The 17,121-nt window shown below is 29.9% G+C and overlaps 1 protein-coding gene across 1 annotated transcript; it reads left to right on the top strand.

Annotated features, from left to right (window-relative positions):
• Positions 1-6,497: 6,497 nt before the first annotated feature.
• On the top strand, positions 6,498-7,961 carry LOC116111611 (UDP-glycosyltransferase 74E1-like). The gene is made up of 2 exons (XM_031397775.1): positions 6,498-7,142; positions 7,236-7,961. The coding sequence occupies exons 1-2, from the start codon at positions 6,498-6,500 to the stop codon at positions 7,959-7,961; spliced, it is 1,371 nt and encodes a 456-aa protein (XP_031253635.1).
• The last annotated feature ends 9,160 nt before the right edge of the window (positions 7,962-17,121 follow it).

Below are 17,121 nucleotides of genomic sequence, written 5' to 3'. Positions count from 1 at the left end.
TATTTTAGTCAACCTTAAGGACTTAAGTGATATTTATCATAAAGAATATTCTTAGATTCGTTTTCTGATGACATGTCGTTTGCATCTTGGATGACATGTAAACGACATATCATTTTATGGTGGATGTCACAACCCCTTGTTGATGTGGAAATATCTAAAAATCCCTAATCTTGCTTATCTTCGTTAGAGGTTGAAAATTAACGGCCCGTGGTGGGTTAGACCAAATTGTTGGTCAAGCCTAATTTGGCCCGCCTCTTTGGCCAAAAGGGTTGGCCCAACTCGGCCCACCAACCCTAACTCGGCGAGTTTTTGTGCATTTATTTTTTGTAATTTTTTAGCTAACTTTTCAAATATCAATTAAATTAAATTAATTTTTTTTGTTAACATTTCAAATATTAATTCAATTTTAATACAATTAAATTGTAATATAAGAAAATTTGGATTTATTCATTTATCAAAAAATAAAATAAGAAATTACAACAATTATTGCCTTGTTAAAAACATTACCAAGAAAAACCCAATTGGGACAAAAGCTTGGTAAGGAAAAAAGAGAGCAATAATTGACAGTTAATTTACAAATTACAAAGTTACAATTTACAAAATTACAAAATTGAAATGATTCTATTAAAGTATTATCGATAACCTCGTATTGATCTTTATGGCGCGATCGTTCCCAATCTCAAAGACATGTGAGGACTTCAATCAATTTTATTGAAAGTTTAGTCCTCCTGTCATTTAAAATTCTTCCACTAGCACTAAATGTTTGTTCGGATGAAACGGTTCAGATAGGAACAGAGAAAACATCTAGGGCAAGTCTTGATAATACCCGAAAAATATATTTTTTGGTTTTCCAATATTCTAAGACATCAAAGTTGGCACTTTCTGCTGGTAGCACGTTGGGGGTTCCCAAATCTTGGTGAAGCTCATTACTCGGTAGTTGCATGGAAGACAATATATGTTAGTGTATGCCCTAGGAACCAATCGTGTCATCGATTAAAAGGAAATATGTTTTGTATATATATGTGAATGTATATAGTTTGTATATACATTTTATCTTATCAATAGAAGAAAGTGTTCTTATTTCACATGTGGTTTATTGCTTCATTTATATATATGTATTACATGTGAAATGTCCGGATGATACAAATCTTTAGAAGATCAAAATCATCAAAGTATTCCGGTGGGGAGAGAACGAAGACGAAAGCTACCAAAAAATTCAAAGAGGAAACATCAGAGAAAGGTTTAGTGGAGACTGGTGCCCGCAATTGGGGTTTTAACCATGAATCGATCTGCTGTTTCGTTACGCATGTGGGTGAATTCGTTCTTGAAGCTTTGAGCCTGGGGATTCCGATGGTGGCGATGCCACAATGGACTGACCAACCCACGAATGCGAAGTTTGTGAATGTTTGGAACAGGGATCAGACTTGGACGATGAGAGAGGGATCGGTGAGAGAAGGTGGTGAGATTTGTATTAAAGAAGTATGGGGGAGAGAGAAGGGAAAGATGAAGAGAACGCGAAAATCTGGAAGAATTTAGCCAGAGGCTGTTGATGAAGGTGGAGTTCTGATAAAGCCATCGAGACGATTTATAGGAAAATTTATTATGTCCATGATCTTGTATCGTACTATATAAATGTGTATGTTTTGTACACCACTTGTATAGTAAGATATTATATGGTATAATACTATATAATCTATACGAGATTGTTATCTGGTTTTTTGTCGTCTTTATGCAATTGTGTTTCTTTTATTATTATATCAACTTTCAAGGGATTTTTTTAATTTTTCTATTATTCCTTTTCTTTCAAGGAATGTAGGTTGTTTGAATTTATGGATGTAGTTTTGAAATAAAATGGTGAGAAAAATTTAGAGAAATATATAGACTAATTGCCAATTAAATTATTTTGGAAATAATCTTAAAGATAATTTTTAATTTTTAAATAAAATAATTTGCTTATATGTTTTATTCTAACACCATTTATAACATTCTAAATTCTTCTATTTATTTATTTGGTTATTTAAGATGATGAAATGAGAAAAAAATATTAGATTTGGGCAACCAAAAAGCGAGTTGACTGCAGCAAAATAGAAATTTTTTTTTTTATTTGAGAATATTTCAACAAATACATAATAAATTTTTGGGAACCGAACGAACGACGTTGTTAGATGACACGTCATCCCTGATTAGTGTAAATATCACTAAGTCCACTAAGATATCTCATTTTTTATTATTACTGAACCACAGGGGGTTATCGATATTAGCCATAAGAGTATGATTGTCTTCTCAAATAAGTGAGCGGTTCTGGATACCCTGCATTTTTCGGGGAAACAGAACCGAACCAACCAGAACCGCACATGCAGGTTCCCAAAAGAGGAACCGGAACTGCACAGTGTATTTTCTAAATTTAGGAACCGAAACCTAATGCAGTTTCCGTCCTTTCGGGTACCCTATAAAAAATCAATTACCCCTTTTAGTTTAAAAATGATAAAATACCTTAAAAGTTTACAAATACACCCCTAACAAAATTTTGATTACTCATTCATTTGTGTCCAATGTAACTCATAATCACTAACTCTAGGAAACTTGAATTCAATCAATTCACAATTTACATAAAATTTCTCAATCAAACCCACCACACACATTCATCTGTAAATTGTTAATTTAATGTTATAAATTGTTAATGTTTAAATGTAATATAAAATATTGTATTAATTAAGTATTATTTAGTTATAATGTATATTTATTTAATTAAGTAATCATATTATACATGTATAATAATAATTAATTTAAATTTCTATTATTTAATTAAATATTGTACTAAATTTATAATGTAATGTTATAATTAATTAAGTAATCATACTATAAATTTTAATGTAATGTTAATTAATTAGATTTTTAACCATTTAATTAAGTTGTACTATGACTATGTAGTAATTAATAATTTTATAATATGTTATAAATTTAACTATTTAATCTATTTAACTATGTAATGCTATATTAATTAAGTGATCTATAAATATAACGTAATGTAATAATGTTATAATTAATTAGTAATAATTTGATTAAGTAATCATTTGTTTATAATGTAAGTTAACATTAATTAATAATCTACAATAATTTATAATGTAATTTAATATGTATAATTAATTAAATTTCTAATAATTTATTAAGTATTGTTTAATGTTTATGTAGTAAATTACTATTTTATATATATGTCATGTCTTAATAATCATTTAATTATATAATGTTATATTAATTATGTGATCATACCATATGTATTGTTATAATAAATTAAGTAATTATACTAAAATCTATAATTTAATATTGTATAATTAAATTTTAATCATTTAATCAAATAACTAATGTAAAATGGATGTTATAATTGATTAAGCATTCATACTATAAATCTATATGTGATATTATAATTGATAGTAATCATACTATAACTCTATAATGTAATGTTATAATTATTAAAGTAAGTGTATATGTAGTAATAACTAATGTTTATAATGTAATGTTAAGTTTATAACTAATTAGTAATCATTTAACTAGTATGCTATAACTAATTAAATACTCATCTATAATGTAATGTAATAATGTTATATTTAATTAAGTAATATTTAACTATAATTAAGGTTTATATTAATTTCTAATCATTTATTTATATGTAATGTTATAATTAATTTTTATAATATAATGTCATAATCATTAAATAATCGTAATATGTAATGTTATAATTAATTATGTAATCATGCTATAATGAATTAAGTAATCATACTATAAATCTTTAATATAATATATAATTATTTATTTATAATGAATGTTATAATTAATTAAGTAATCATTTAATTATAATGAATGTATATTAATTAAGTAAGGTATTATAAATTTATAATGTACTGTTATAATTAATAAATTTAAATCATTTAATTAATATTGTGCAATGTTTATATATAATTAGTAATTACTAATGTTTATAATATAATGTTATAATCAATTAAGTAATTATTTAATTATATAATGTTTAATTAATTATGGATCATACTAAATTATAATGATAGTGATAATTAATTATGCTATAAATCTTTAATGTAATATTATAATTAATTAAATTTTTAATCATTTAATTAAGTAATGTATATATAGTAAATTACTAATGTTTATTGTATGTTTAAATTTATAACTAATTAGCAATCTTTAACTATGTTGGTATAATTAATTAAGTGATCATATATATATGTAATGTAATAATGTAACAATTTATAAGTATTATTTACTATAAGGTAATGCTTAAAAATTAATGTCATAATCATTTAATTAAATAATCATTGTTTTATAATGTAATGTTTATATATAATGTCATTCAATTAAATAATCAGTAATTATGTAATGTTATAATTAATTTGTAATCATACTATAGAATAATAATCATACTATAAATCTTTATATATATATAATTTATTATTTATAATAGAATGTTTAATTATTAAGTAATCATTATAAATGTAATGTTACACATTAATTACAATCGTATTATAAATTTTATGTAATGTTATAATATTAAATTTATAACATTTAATTAAATATTGTGCTAATGTTTATGTAATAAATTATATATATGTTATATATATGTCATAATCAATTAGTAATCATTTATTTATTTAATATTAATTATTATGTGATCATACTATAATGTGAATGTTATAGTGAATTACGTAATCATACTATAAATCTTTAATGTAATATATAATAATTAAATTTTTCATCATTTAATTAGTATTGTGCTAATGTTTTGTATGAAATGTTATAATTATAAGTAATTAATATTACTATAATATCTAAAATGAATGCTATAATTAAATTTCTAATTATTAATTAAGTAATATACTAAATGTTATAAGTCAATTAATTAATAGTAATCAATAATGTAATGCTATAATTATTATACTATAAATCAATTAAGTTGTTATAAATTATATATTAATAATATCATGTACGATATCTTATTGTATTTACGTACGTAACATCAATTTTAATACAAAACAAAAACATTATTGTAAATTGACAAAGTATTACCTCTTGTATATTTCATTTTGGAGTAATATGAATAACACCACAAATCACAAATCTATTCCATGGTAAGTGCAAGAAATTTACCAAAACTAGAATAAAAAAAAAAAAAAAAAAAACCAAACCTTAATTCGCCAAAATAATGTGAAAATTGGATTGTACACTTTAATAGATTATATATGAAGACTTCAAGGAGGGGTGAAGATCACAAATTATAAAATATATATTTATTGTAATTAATTCATACATCTCCTAATTATTATTATTATTTTATTCAAATCTCCATCTTGGCTCTTAATATATTCTTCACTCGAAAATGAAAGCTGGGATTATCTTCTTCATTTGGTGATATTGCTTACAAATTTAAACCACTTATTTTTTTTGTTCATAAAATATGTGGCTTGCTGTCTTCTTTGAGAAATGTAATTGTTTTCTTTCTCAATTGAATTTGAATATGGTTTTGGAAAGTGGAAGAGTTCAAATCATTTTAATCCAGCTTGTCTCTATTGATTAGATACCATCTCTTCGGATAAGATTGTTAACAAAAAAGCAATTAAATTTAATCCTTCCAATAATTTAATAAAATTTTAGAACAAGTTCATAATCAATATATAATATATACTGAAGATGGAGACATATATGAAAAAATATATATATACCTAGAGAAGGATGTTAATTATATTTAAGTCTGAATTTTGTCTCTTCACGCAGTTGAATCCCATGGGACTGGGAGGCTAACTGTTTCTTTAGAAGGGGGAACGACTTATACATACCCAAAGTTTGTTATAAAGACAAAGTAGTACTCAAAAGGTTTGAAAATGATAAACACCCACTTTCTATCATGTTTTGTTAGGAATTTTCATCTACTAAAAGACAAAAATGGTGAAAAGACTGAAATACCCACCGATCTTTATTCCCAACACAAGCCAGTAAAGGGTCAATGCCACTGTTTATTATCAAACTTCACAGAAAATGCTAAATCCGATCAAAAAAATCGATCGATGATGCAAGAGGGCTGTGCAAACGGGCATGGGTTGAGAATAAAATTACTATACTATCTTTTAGCATATATAAATCCTTAACAAAATATGACAGAAAATATTTATTTGTCATTTCCAAACCTTTTGGGTATCAATCTATCTTTATACCAAACTTTGGGTAGGTGGAAGTCGTTCGGCTTCTTTAGAATTATCTTTTGCCGTCATTGACTATGGTGGTATTTATTTATTTTTCTCTGAAATCTGAAATTCTGAATAGGTCTAAATTTATCCAAAAATTGAATAAAGCTTAACATTTTACTGGACAGAAGTTATAAACTATAAATAAATACGAGCTCTACGATGAAGAAGAGAGTTCATTTCAAACTTCTCGATCTCTTGCATTTGTCTTCATCTTTCTCTGCAAATTGGCTTCTCTCTGTACTAAAAATGGAGGAGAAACCTCACAAACCTCATGTTCTAATAGTTCCTTATCCAGCTCAAGGCCACATAAACCCTATGCTTCAATTCGCCAAACGCTTACTTCCCAAAGGAATAAAATCAACCTTAGCCACCACCGTCTCCACCTTCAAGCCCATGCAGATAAACCCAGCTAACTCAATCGCCATTGAAACATTCTCCGATGGCTTCGACGAAGGCGGCTACAGCCAAGCCGAGAGCCTCGATGCTTATGTAGAATCTCTCAAGCGAGTTGGCTCAGAAACATTGTCAAAGTTGATTAAAAAGCTTGATGAAAATGGTCAGCCTGTTACTGCTGTTGTTTATGATGGGTTCATGCCTTGGGCACTCGATGTTGCTAAGGAGTTTGGGCTCCTTGGCGTCGTGTTTTTTACTCAAAGTTGTGCAGTGAACAATATTTATTATCATGTTTATAAAGGGCTCCTTCCTTTGCCACTCACGGAGACTACTGTCTCCATTCCTGGAATGCCAGTGCTTCAAGCTTCTGAGACGCCGTCGTTTATAAATGATTTTGGATCGTACCCGGGTTACTATCATACAGTTGTGAATCAATTCTCGAATATTGACGAAGCAGATTGGGTGCTTTTTAACACTTTCTATAAATTAGAGGAAACGGTAAGTAGATATTTATATAATAATTCTCTATAATATATTGATTTTTTACAATATTTAGGATGTGTTTCTATCGATTTTGTGGATCTTTGATAGGTGGTGGACTGGCTGGCTAAGCAGTGGAAACTGGGGACGATAGGGCCAACTCTTCCATCAGTTTACTTAGACAAAAGACTTGAAGATGATAAAGACTATGAAATCACTCTATTCAAGCCAAAAACTGACGCTTGCATGACCTGGTTAAACGACAAACCTAAAAATTCAGTCGTTTACGTTTCATTCGGGAGCATGGCGGAAGTCGAAGAGCAACAAGTTGAAGAGCTCGCATGGGGATTAAAATCAAGCAATTGCTTCTTCCTGTGGGTGGTGAGAAAGACAGAAGACAGAAAGCTACCAAAAAAGTTCAAAGAGGAAACATCAGAGAAAGGATTAGTGGTGAGCTGGTGCCCGCAATTGGAGGTTTTAACGCATGAATCGATCGGCTGTTTCGTTACGCATTGTGGGTTGAATTCGGTTCTTGAAGCTTTGAGCCTGGGGATTCCGATGGTGGCGATGCCGCAATGGACTGACCAACCCACGAATGCGAAGTTTGTGAAAGATGTTTGGAGGACAGGGATCAGAGCTTGGATCGATGAGAGAGGGATCGTGAGAAGAGAGGTGGTGGAGACTTGTATTAAAGAAGTGATGGAGGAAGAGAAGGGGAAAGAGATGAAGAAGAACGCGAAAATCTGGAAGAATTTAGCCAGAGAGGCTGTTGATGAAGGTGGAAGTTCTGATAAAGCCATTGACGAATTTATAGGTAAAATTTTATTATGTCCATGATCGTAGTATAGTACTATAATAAAATGTGTATGTTTTGTACACCACATTGTATAGTATAGTATTATATGGTATAATACTATATAATACTATACGAGATATTGTTATCTGTGTTTTTTTGTCGTTTTTATGCAATTGTGTTTCTTTTATTATTATATTCAACTTTCAAGGGATTTTTTTAATTTTTCTATTTATTCCTTTTCTCTCAAGGAATTTAGAGGTTGTTTGAATTTATTGATGTAGATTTGAAAAATAAAGAATGTGAGAAAAAAATTTAGAGAAATATATAGATCTAAATTGGCCAATTAAATTATTTTAGGAAATAATCTTAAAGATTAATTTTTAATTTTTAAATAAAATAAATTTGCTTATATGTGTTATTCTAACAACCATATATTATAAACATTCTAAATTCTTCTATTTATTTATTTGGTTATTTATAAGATGATGAAAATGAGAAAAAAAAATATTAGGATTTGGGCAAACCAAAAAAAGCGAGTTGACTGCAGCAAAAATAGAAATTCTTTTTTTTATTTGAGAATATTTTCAAACAAATAGCATAATAAATTTTTGGGAACCGAAGCCGAACGACGTTGTTAAGGTAAATGACACGTCATCCCTGATTAGTGTAAATATCACTTAAGTCCACTAAGATATCTCATTTTTTATATTTACTGAACCACAGGGGGTGTATCGATATTAGCCATAAGAGGTATGATATGTCTTCTCTAAATAAGTGAGCGGTTCTGGATACCCTGCATTTTTCGGGGAAACCAGAACCAGAACCAGAACCAGAACCGCACAGTGCAGGTTCCCAAAAAGAGGAACCGGAACTGCACAGTGTAGGTTCTAAAATTTAAGGAACCGAAACCTAAAATGCAGGTTCCGGTTCCTTTTCCGGGTACCCTATAAAAAATCAATTACCCCTTATTAGTTTAAAAAATGATAAAAATACCTTAAAAGTTTACAAATACACCCCTAACAAATTTTGATTACTCATTCATTTGTGTCCAATGTAACTCATAAATCATCTAATCTCTAGGCAACACTTGAATTCAATCAATTCATCACAATTCACATAAAATTCATCAATCAAAACCAAAACACAAACAATTATTCATCACAATTCACATAAAATTTCTCAATCAAAACAAAGACACAAACAATTATTCATCTGTAAATTGTTAATTTAATGTTATAAATTGTTAATGTTTATAATGTAATATAATAATATTGTAATTAATTAAGTAATTATTTAATTATAATGTAATATTATAATTAATTAAGTAATCATACTATACATGTATAATATAATGTTATAATTAATTAAATTTCTAATTATTTAATTAAATATTGTACTAATATTTATAATGTAATATTATAATTAATTAAGTAATCATACTATAAATTTATAATGTAATGTTAAAATTAATTAGATTTTTTAACCATTTAATTAAGTAATGTACTAATGACTAATGTAGTAAATTAATAATGTTTATAATGTAATGTTATAAATTTATAACTAATTAAGTAATCATTTAACTATGTAATGCTATAATTAATTAAGTGATCATAATATAATATAACGTAATGTAATAATGTTATAATTAATTACGTAATAATTTGATTAAGTAATCATTTGTTTATAATGTAATGTTACAATTAATTAAGTAATCATACAATAAATTTATAATGTAATGTTAATATGTTATAATTAATTAAATTTCTAATAATTTAATTAAGTATTGTGATAATGTTTATGTAGTAAATTACTAATGTTTATAATATAATGTCATGATCAATTAAGTAATCATTTAATTATATAATGTTATAATTAATTATGTGATCATACCATAATGTAATGTTATAATAAATTAAGTAATTATACTATAAATCTATAATTTAATATTGTAATTAATTAAATTTTTAATCATTTAATCAATATACTAATGTTTATAATGGAATGTTATAATTGATTAAGCAGTCATACTATAAATCTATAATGGAATATTATAATTGATTAAGTAATCATACTATAACTCTATAATGTAATGTTATAATTAATTAAAGTAATGTAATAATGTAGTAAATTACTAATGTTTATAATGTAATGTTATAAGTTTATAACTAATTAAGTAATCATTTAACTATGTAATGCTATAACTAATTAAATAATCATAATATAATGTAATGTAATAATGTTATAATTTAATTAAGTAATTATTTAACTATAATATAATGTTTAATTAATTAAATTTCTAATCATTTAATTAAGTAATCATTTGTTTATAATGTAATATTATAATTAATGTTTATAATATAATGTCATAATCAATTAAATAATCATGTAATTATGTAATGTTATACTTGATTAAGTATAATTTTACTGTATTAAATTTATTAATGTTTCAATTTATCAATATATTAATTAATTGCTATTACTATAAATATACTTAAAACTTAATATTGAAGTAAATAACTAAATATATTACTATTCAATCAAATATACTATTTTATTAAAATGATTCTTTAAATACATTAAAACACTTTTATTGGATCCTAATTCCAATTATACACTTAATTAATCAAAACTTTAATATTAATATATTAAAGTTTTTATATGATGTAGTTTATATGTAATAAGTATCATTGTATATTAATTAACTTTTTCTATTTAAATTTTTATATGTAAAATAATGAAATCCCCAATTATTCACAATATTTCATTGGAGCCCCGGTTCCAAACAGTTTCTAAAGGAGGTTCCAAAATAGGTTCAAAAACAGGTTCCATACATGTTTCAAATCGGGTACCCGCTACAGGTTCCAAGCAGGTTCTAAACCGGGTACCCCTTTTAGTTTCTTTTTCCAGGTTTTGGTTTCGGTTCCTCCACACATAAGAACTGAACGGAACTACACAATATCAGTTCCAATAAAATAGAACCAACCTACCACTTCCCATGCTCACCCTACTAAATAGGCCGACAAGTTGTTTACTTTTATATTAACGGGGACCAGTTGCTCACAATAAATAGCTGACATGTCCATTATCTTTTAATTATAAGGATGATATTTAGTTTTCTTGAACGGACTAGATTGGTAGTGAACTTGGATGAGAGTTTCTCTTAAAACAATAACGTGTTGATCTAGCTGTCGTTTGAGTTATACAGGACTATGTAAATTGATTTTTTTTTTTTTTCTGCCAATAAACTCTTGTCATTTCTTTGAAGTGTCGTTCATTTGCTTAATATCAATATAATCTCCTTGTATTTGAATTATATTTGATAACCCCCTATTTTAGTCAACCTTAACGACTTAAGTGATATTTATCATAAAGAATATTCTTAGATTCGTTTTCTGATGACATGTCGTTTGCATCTTGGATGACATGTAAACGACATATCATTTTATGGTGGATGTCACAACCTCCTGCTGATGTGGAAATATCTGAAAATCCCTAATCTTGCTTATCTTCGTTAGAGGTTGAAAATTAACGGCCCGTGGTGGGTTAGACCAAATTGTCGGTTAGGCCTAATTTGGCTCGCCTCTTTGGCCAAAAGGGTTGGTCCAACTCAGCCCACCAACCCTAACCCGGTGGGTTTTTGTGCATTTATTTTTTGTAATTTTTTAGCTAACTTTTCAAATATCAATTCAATTAAATTAATTTTTTTTTTTTGTTAACATTTCAAATATTAATTCAATTTTAATACAATTAAATTGTAATATAATAAAAATTGGATTTAGTCATTTATCGAAAAATAAAATAAGAAATTATAACAATTATTGCCTTGTTAAAAACATTACCAAGAAAAACCCAATTGGGACAAAAACTTAGTAAGGAAACAAAGAGCAATAATTGACAGTTAATTTACAAATTACAAAGTTACAATTTACAAAATTACAAAATTGAAATGATTCTATTAAAGTATTGTCGACAACCTCATATTGATCCTAATGGCATAACTGTTCCTAATCTCAAAGACATGTGAGGACTTCAATCAATTTTATTGAAAGTTTAGTCCTCCTGTCATTTAAAATTCTTCCACTTGCACTAAATGTTTGTTCGGATGAAACAATTGAGATAGGAACAGAGAAAACATCCAGGGCAAGTCTTGATAATATCCGAAAAATATATTTTCTAGTTTTCCAATATTCTAAGACATCAAAGTTGGCACTTTCTGCTGGTAGCACGTTGGGGGTTCCCAAATCTTGGTGAAGCTCATTACTCTGTAGTTGCATGAATGACAATATATTAGTTGTTGATGCTTCTAAAGAGGAGGCTATGCTTCGGGTTCGGATCCGTTTCGGCCTATTAAGTGCACTCCAAGAGTCGAAGTCTTCATTTGTGTTTTTTGAAGCTACTTTCTTGGGTATTTCGCCTCCTCGCTAGTTCCCATACCTGCTTTCATATTGCAAATATACCTTTGCAAGACACTATCTTATCTCTCCTAGTTGATTGGCATATGCTTCATCTCGTAAATTTTCACTTAACATGTCTAAACCATTTTCTAAACCCGTTAATTTAATTCTAGGATCAAATAGGGCAGCTAAACAAAAAAGAAAATGAATGAATTTCCAATATTTTTTAATTTTAATTTCATTGCCTTTATTGGTCCCGCTAAAATTTCATTGTTTCTATTTTTTTTAAATAAATCTGAAATTTTTATAATTGTATGCATTACCAATGGACTAGTAGGATAATACACACCATAAAGTTGTAAAGTGAATTGATAAAAATTTTTAAGAAAAGAATGAAATTTTTGAGCTATATGCCAATCACTATCTACCAAATAATGAGGACCCCTATTATTTGCTACAAAATAACTAATTAAATTTGCATAACGTAACATGAATCAATCATTAAATAAGTACTATTCCATCTAATAGGCGTGTCTAATGCAAAATGTTTAGGAGACACATTTGATTTTATACAAGTATCTTGAAATTCAGCATTTCTTCTATTACTACTAGTAATCCAAGCTAAAGAATTCCTAATTCTATCAATATCATTTCTAATTTTTTTCACAATTAAATTAATAATGCAACATGCACAACGTTGGTGAAAAAACTTCAAATTGTCACAATTAAATTAATAATGATAAGCCATGAATGTATATATTCATGGGTTATCATTAAATTGGAAGAGAAATAAGCTCAAGTATTTTTTGGCAAAATTGTGTCTTAATGCCACTATCTATTGGATTTGGAGGGAGAGAAACAATAGGGTATATGGAGGGGAGTGTAAAGATGCACTAACTATCCACAATATCATTAGGTTAGTGGTGAGGGATAAGGCCATGGGGCTTAGGAAGATGAAGAGGACCACGGGAAATAGAAGGCTTGCACAAATTTGGGGGTTACCAATGTCTATTTTTTATGGATGATCACTCTGGGTTTTGTGGTCTTGGTGGTGGTGAGGTCCTAGGACAAACTTGTTATTAAGGCTTTTGTAGTGAAGCTTTTTGTCGAGCACTTGGAGGGCTATGAAAGTAAGGGTGTTTTCTTTGGCTCTTAAGAGTTGGATTGGCCAAGGCAGGCAGGCCCTGGGGAAGGTTTCCATGCTTTGGGGAGGAGTGGAAGGTGGGCATTAGCTTTCTTTGGTTTTGTTCCTAACTCAAGGCATGTCCCGAGGTAGGAAGAGTTTTTTTGTGTTTTTCATAGTCTTGTATAGGCTATTTTTTGGGTCCTCACCCAAGGGATTTTCCTGAGGTAGGCTAGGCCTTTTATAGGCCTTTTGTACATTCTTTTTCTTTTTCTTATAAAAGCTTACTTATCCCAAAAAAAAAAAAAAAAAAAGGAAAATTACTTTAAAAAAAATTTATAGCTCTACTGTTAGCACTTGCATTATCTAAAGTTAAACTTATTACTTTGTGAACAATATCATAATCTTCTAAAGCTTCAACAATTTTATTATAAATTTGTTGATCCCTATGACCTACATCCATTAATCTAAATTTCAATAAAGATTTATTAATTTACATTCGTTATCAAAATAATGAATAGTTACACAAATATAATCTTGTTTAGCTCTACTACTCTAAATATCGATGATTAGAGCCACACTAACATGACAAGCATGTATTTTATTTCTTAATTCTAATTTCATTTTCCCAAACAATTTTATTAAATCATTTCTAGTTGCAGTTTTAGAATAACTTGTAAATCCTGGAAAAAATGAATTTTTAATAAATCTTTCAAAATATTTATCTTCAGCCATATTAATAGATTGATCAGCTACATCAATAGATAAAACTAATTGTTCCCTATGTACATCAAAATTATAATGCCAAGTAGTATCCATATTAGTTATTTGAGTTTGATTAGTTTCTCTATTTCCATGTTGATTCATATGTTTACTAGCATGACTTTTAAAAGTACTAGTACTATTACCTGCATCAACATTATAAATATTTCCACAATATTGCATCTTGCTTTCTTCACTTGAACTTCATTTTCTGTCTCGTAAAACTTTTTGAAATGCACCCAAACGTCTGATGTGTGTTTGCGTCGGTTCCGACTACAACTGATGAACCCGCTTCTGCTTGAGTTGAAGTTGGACGAGGATGATGATTATGAGGACGACTTCTAGAACCACCAGGAGCTGTAGCAGCATGGGGAGGAAGGAGGGAATATTATGAGGTGTATTGGATTCTGAGAATGGGTAAGCGAAACTGTTTGAATCTACTACATTTACGTTAGTAAATTTAGGGGGACTAGGATAATTTTCTTCATCATCAAACTTGATGGGATGGAAATATCTATCAATTCTAGTTAAAATAAATAAATAAATAAATAAAAATAAAGAATTAAAGAAAGAGAATTGGAATTTGGAAATATGAATTAAAAATTGCAAAAACTAATAAAAATTCAAATGAGAGCAAATTGACAACAAAGAGATTGAGAGATTTCAATGGAGAAAAATGAGAGAATTTGGGATGTGAGGAAATATGAGAGTTTAGGCTTTATTTATAGAAAGAAAAAAAATGACCAAAAAGACCCCTCCATCTGCTATAAAACGGTTATATTTCAAGGGTAAAATGAGTTTTTGCAAAAAAAATATTTAATTTTTTTTTTTTGTCCGCCAGCCCGCGGGTCAACCTGGCAGGTTGGATGGGTTTTGGGGAAAAAAAAAAAAAACAACCCATTGGGTCGTCGGATTGGCCTATGAAGGCCCAATCCGCTTGACGGGGTATACCCAGGTTGAGGCAGGGCCGGGTTAGGGTTGACCTGCTTAACACGACCCATTTGTTCCACCTCTAATCTTTGTGGACTAGAATGATAATCTGTATAGTTCCCCGCAAATTTAGCTTTACCAAAAGTATGGAGGGCAAAGTTAATTTCTCTCTTTCTGGTTGGTGAAGTGATTTTATTGAGCTGTGCTATGCATTCATAATTTTGGTTAGTGATGTTTTTGTAATCAATAAGTAGGCACCATTATTAGATCTCATTGCCTTGTATCAAACCCTGAATTTAAGTTCGATATTTGAATTTAAAGAGCCAAGATTCCTGGAAGGCCAACTATGGCTTTTTCGAGATTACTGATGTCTACTAGTTTCATCACCTCATCCACAAAAACCTGCAAATGGTATCCCAGTAAGTCATTTCTCTTATGAACCAAATCCTAATATCACATTTTGTTGATACGTGATTTTGACACCAACTAAACGCACGTGTGAAATGTTGAGCTAGCCCAGAAGACACACGTGAATAGGGATTGAGAATGTAGATGGTAGCAAGACAATGTTTAAAGTGGTTCGGATGCTTAAACAAGCGAATCCTACATCCACTAATATTGTATTTATATTTGAAGGATCAGGTCGCAGCTTAGCGAGCTGACTTTGGAGTGTTGAGAATACAAGTGAGGGAGAGAGAGCTATTAAAGAGCGAAATTAGCTAATCAAGAGTGAAAATGAGCAAATCCCCACAAACAGGAGATAAGCTCTCTATTTATAGTGAAATACATTGGGGTAATGATTGTTAAATCCGTAAAAAGGGGTCAGATACTGTGCAAATCCTTCTTTGCATCCTCTTCTTCACCTAGTCGCATGATCTCCTTGGTTCATGCAGGGATTGGACACGTGGACGACCTCCAACCTTTCGTTAGTCTGGCGCGCACCCACTGCACTAGTAGGAGCATGCTGCTCACGCTAGCATGCGACGTGGCCATGCTTGAATGGCTGTAGGATCTGCCAAGACTCTGACCACTTATGTTGACTGGGCTTTGCATCAGCCCTACTTTTTCAGGCATAACAAAAGTCCCCTAATTTTTAAGGTTTGAGAATAGAACCTTGGAAATTATAAATGCCTTGATTTGATGTGTTTGAACAGATGTTGTTCGAAGAGACTTGATTGCGAAGGAGGTCGAGAGGACGTCTCCTCGCATGCGACTTAGGATGATTTTTGCCCTTACAATCAACGACCTGGATTTGGGTACCTAGTGCTGTAATGATGATTCCGACCTGGATGGAATCCTCGACCTGTTTACACTTGGCAACTTTCTAGAGGTTAAATGGTCGCTGCTTCACAGCCAATGTCCGTCAAGGTCGAGGGATCACGTCGCTTCGCAACTGACATGAGACAATATTGAAGAGTTACGTCGCTTGACGACTTAAAAAAAAACGAAGTGTTTTTCATAACGACCTCTTTAGATGTTATCTGTAGCACTTTTGCAGCGGATACATTAAATGAACACCTTGTGCTCTGACAGACGTGTCTTGAGCATAATAAGTGCCAGCCATGCGCATTAAATACGAGCCATGCTTAAACGACATTCCCTATCAGAGCATTAAATAAGGACGTGGGCCCATTAAATGTGGAGGAGGGAAAACGTGCCATCGCTTGAGCGTTTCAACGGAAGGGGATGACGATCTGATTTCTTGAGGCGTGACGGTCACTCTTCCTCACTGATCTGTGACACGTGGTCGCGATCAACTATCGGATGTGTTTTTCGCCCAAACGTCGTTGGACTTCAGGAAACCAAAGTGCCACCTCCTCAGCTATATAAACCCCAAGCTCTCTGCAGGCAAAGTCACAATACTTTCATTCTTAGAGAGAGAAAGAAATTTTTGCAAATCTTGGTTCTTTGCCTTCCAGAGTGGCGTTTGTTTGAGATTCGGAGCAGAAGAGCCAATCTTTCTCATTTCAAGAGGTAAAAATGATTCCCTTC

This window comes from Pistacia vera, unplaced genomic scaffold, assembly GCF_008641045.1.
Source record: "Pistacia vera cultivar Batoury unplaced genomic scaffold, PisVer_v2 Contig646, whole genome shotgun sequence".
Taxonomy (NCBI): Eukaryota; Viridiplantae; Streptophyta; class Magnoliopsida; order Sapindales; family Anacardiaceae; genus Pistacia; species Pistacia vera.
This window is presented reverse-complemented; position numbering and strand designations above follow the sequence as displayed.

Coding starts and splice junctions, on each gene's coding strand:
- LOC116111611 (XM_031397775.1), top strand. CDS start 6,498: ATGGAGGAGAAACCTCACAAACCTCATGTTCTAATAGTTCCTTATCCA. Junction 7,143..7,235: donor TCTATAAATTAGAGGAAACG/GTAAGTAGATAT, acceptor GATCTTTGATAG/GTGGTGGACTGGCTGGCTAA.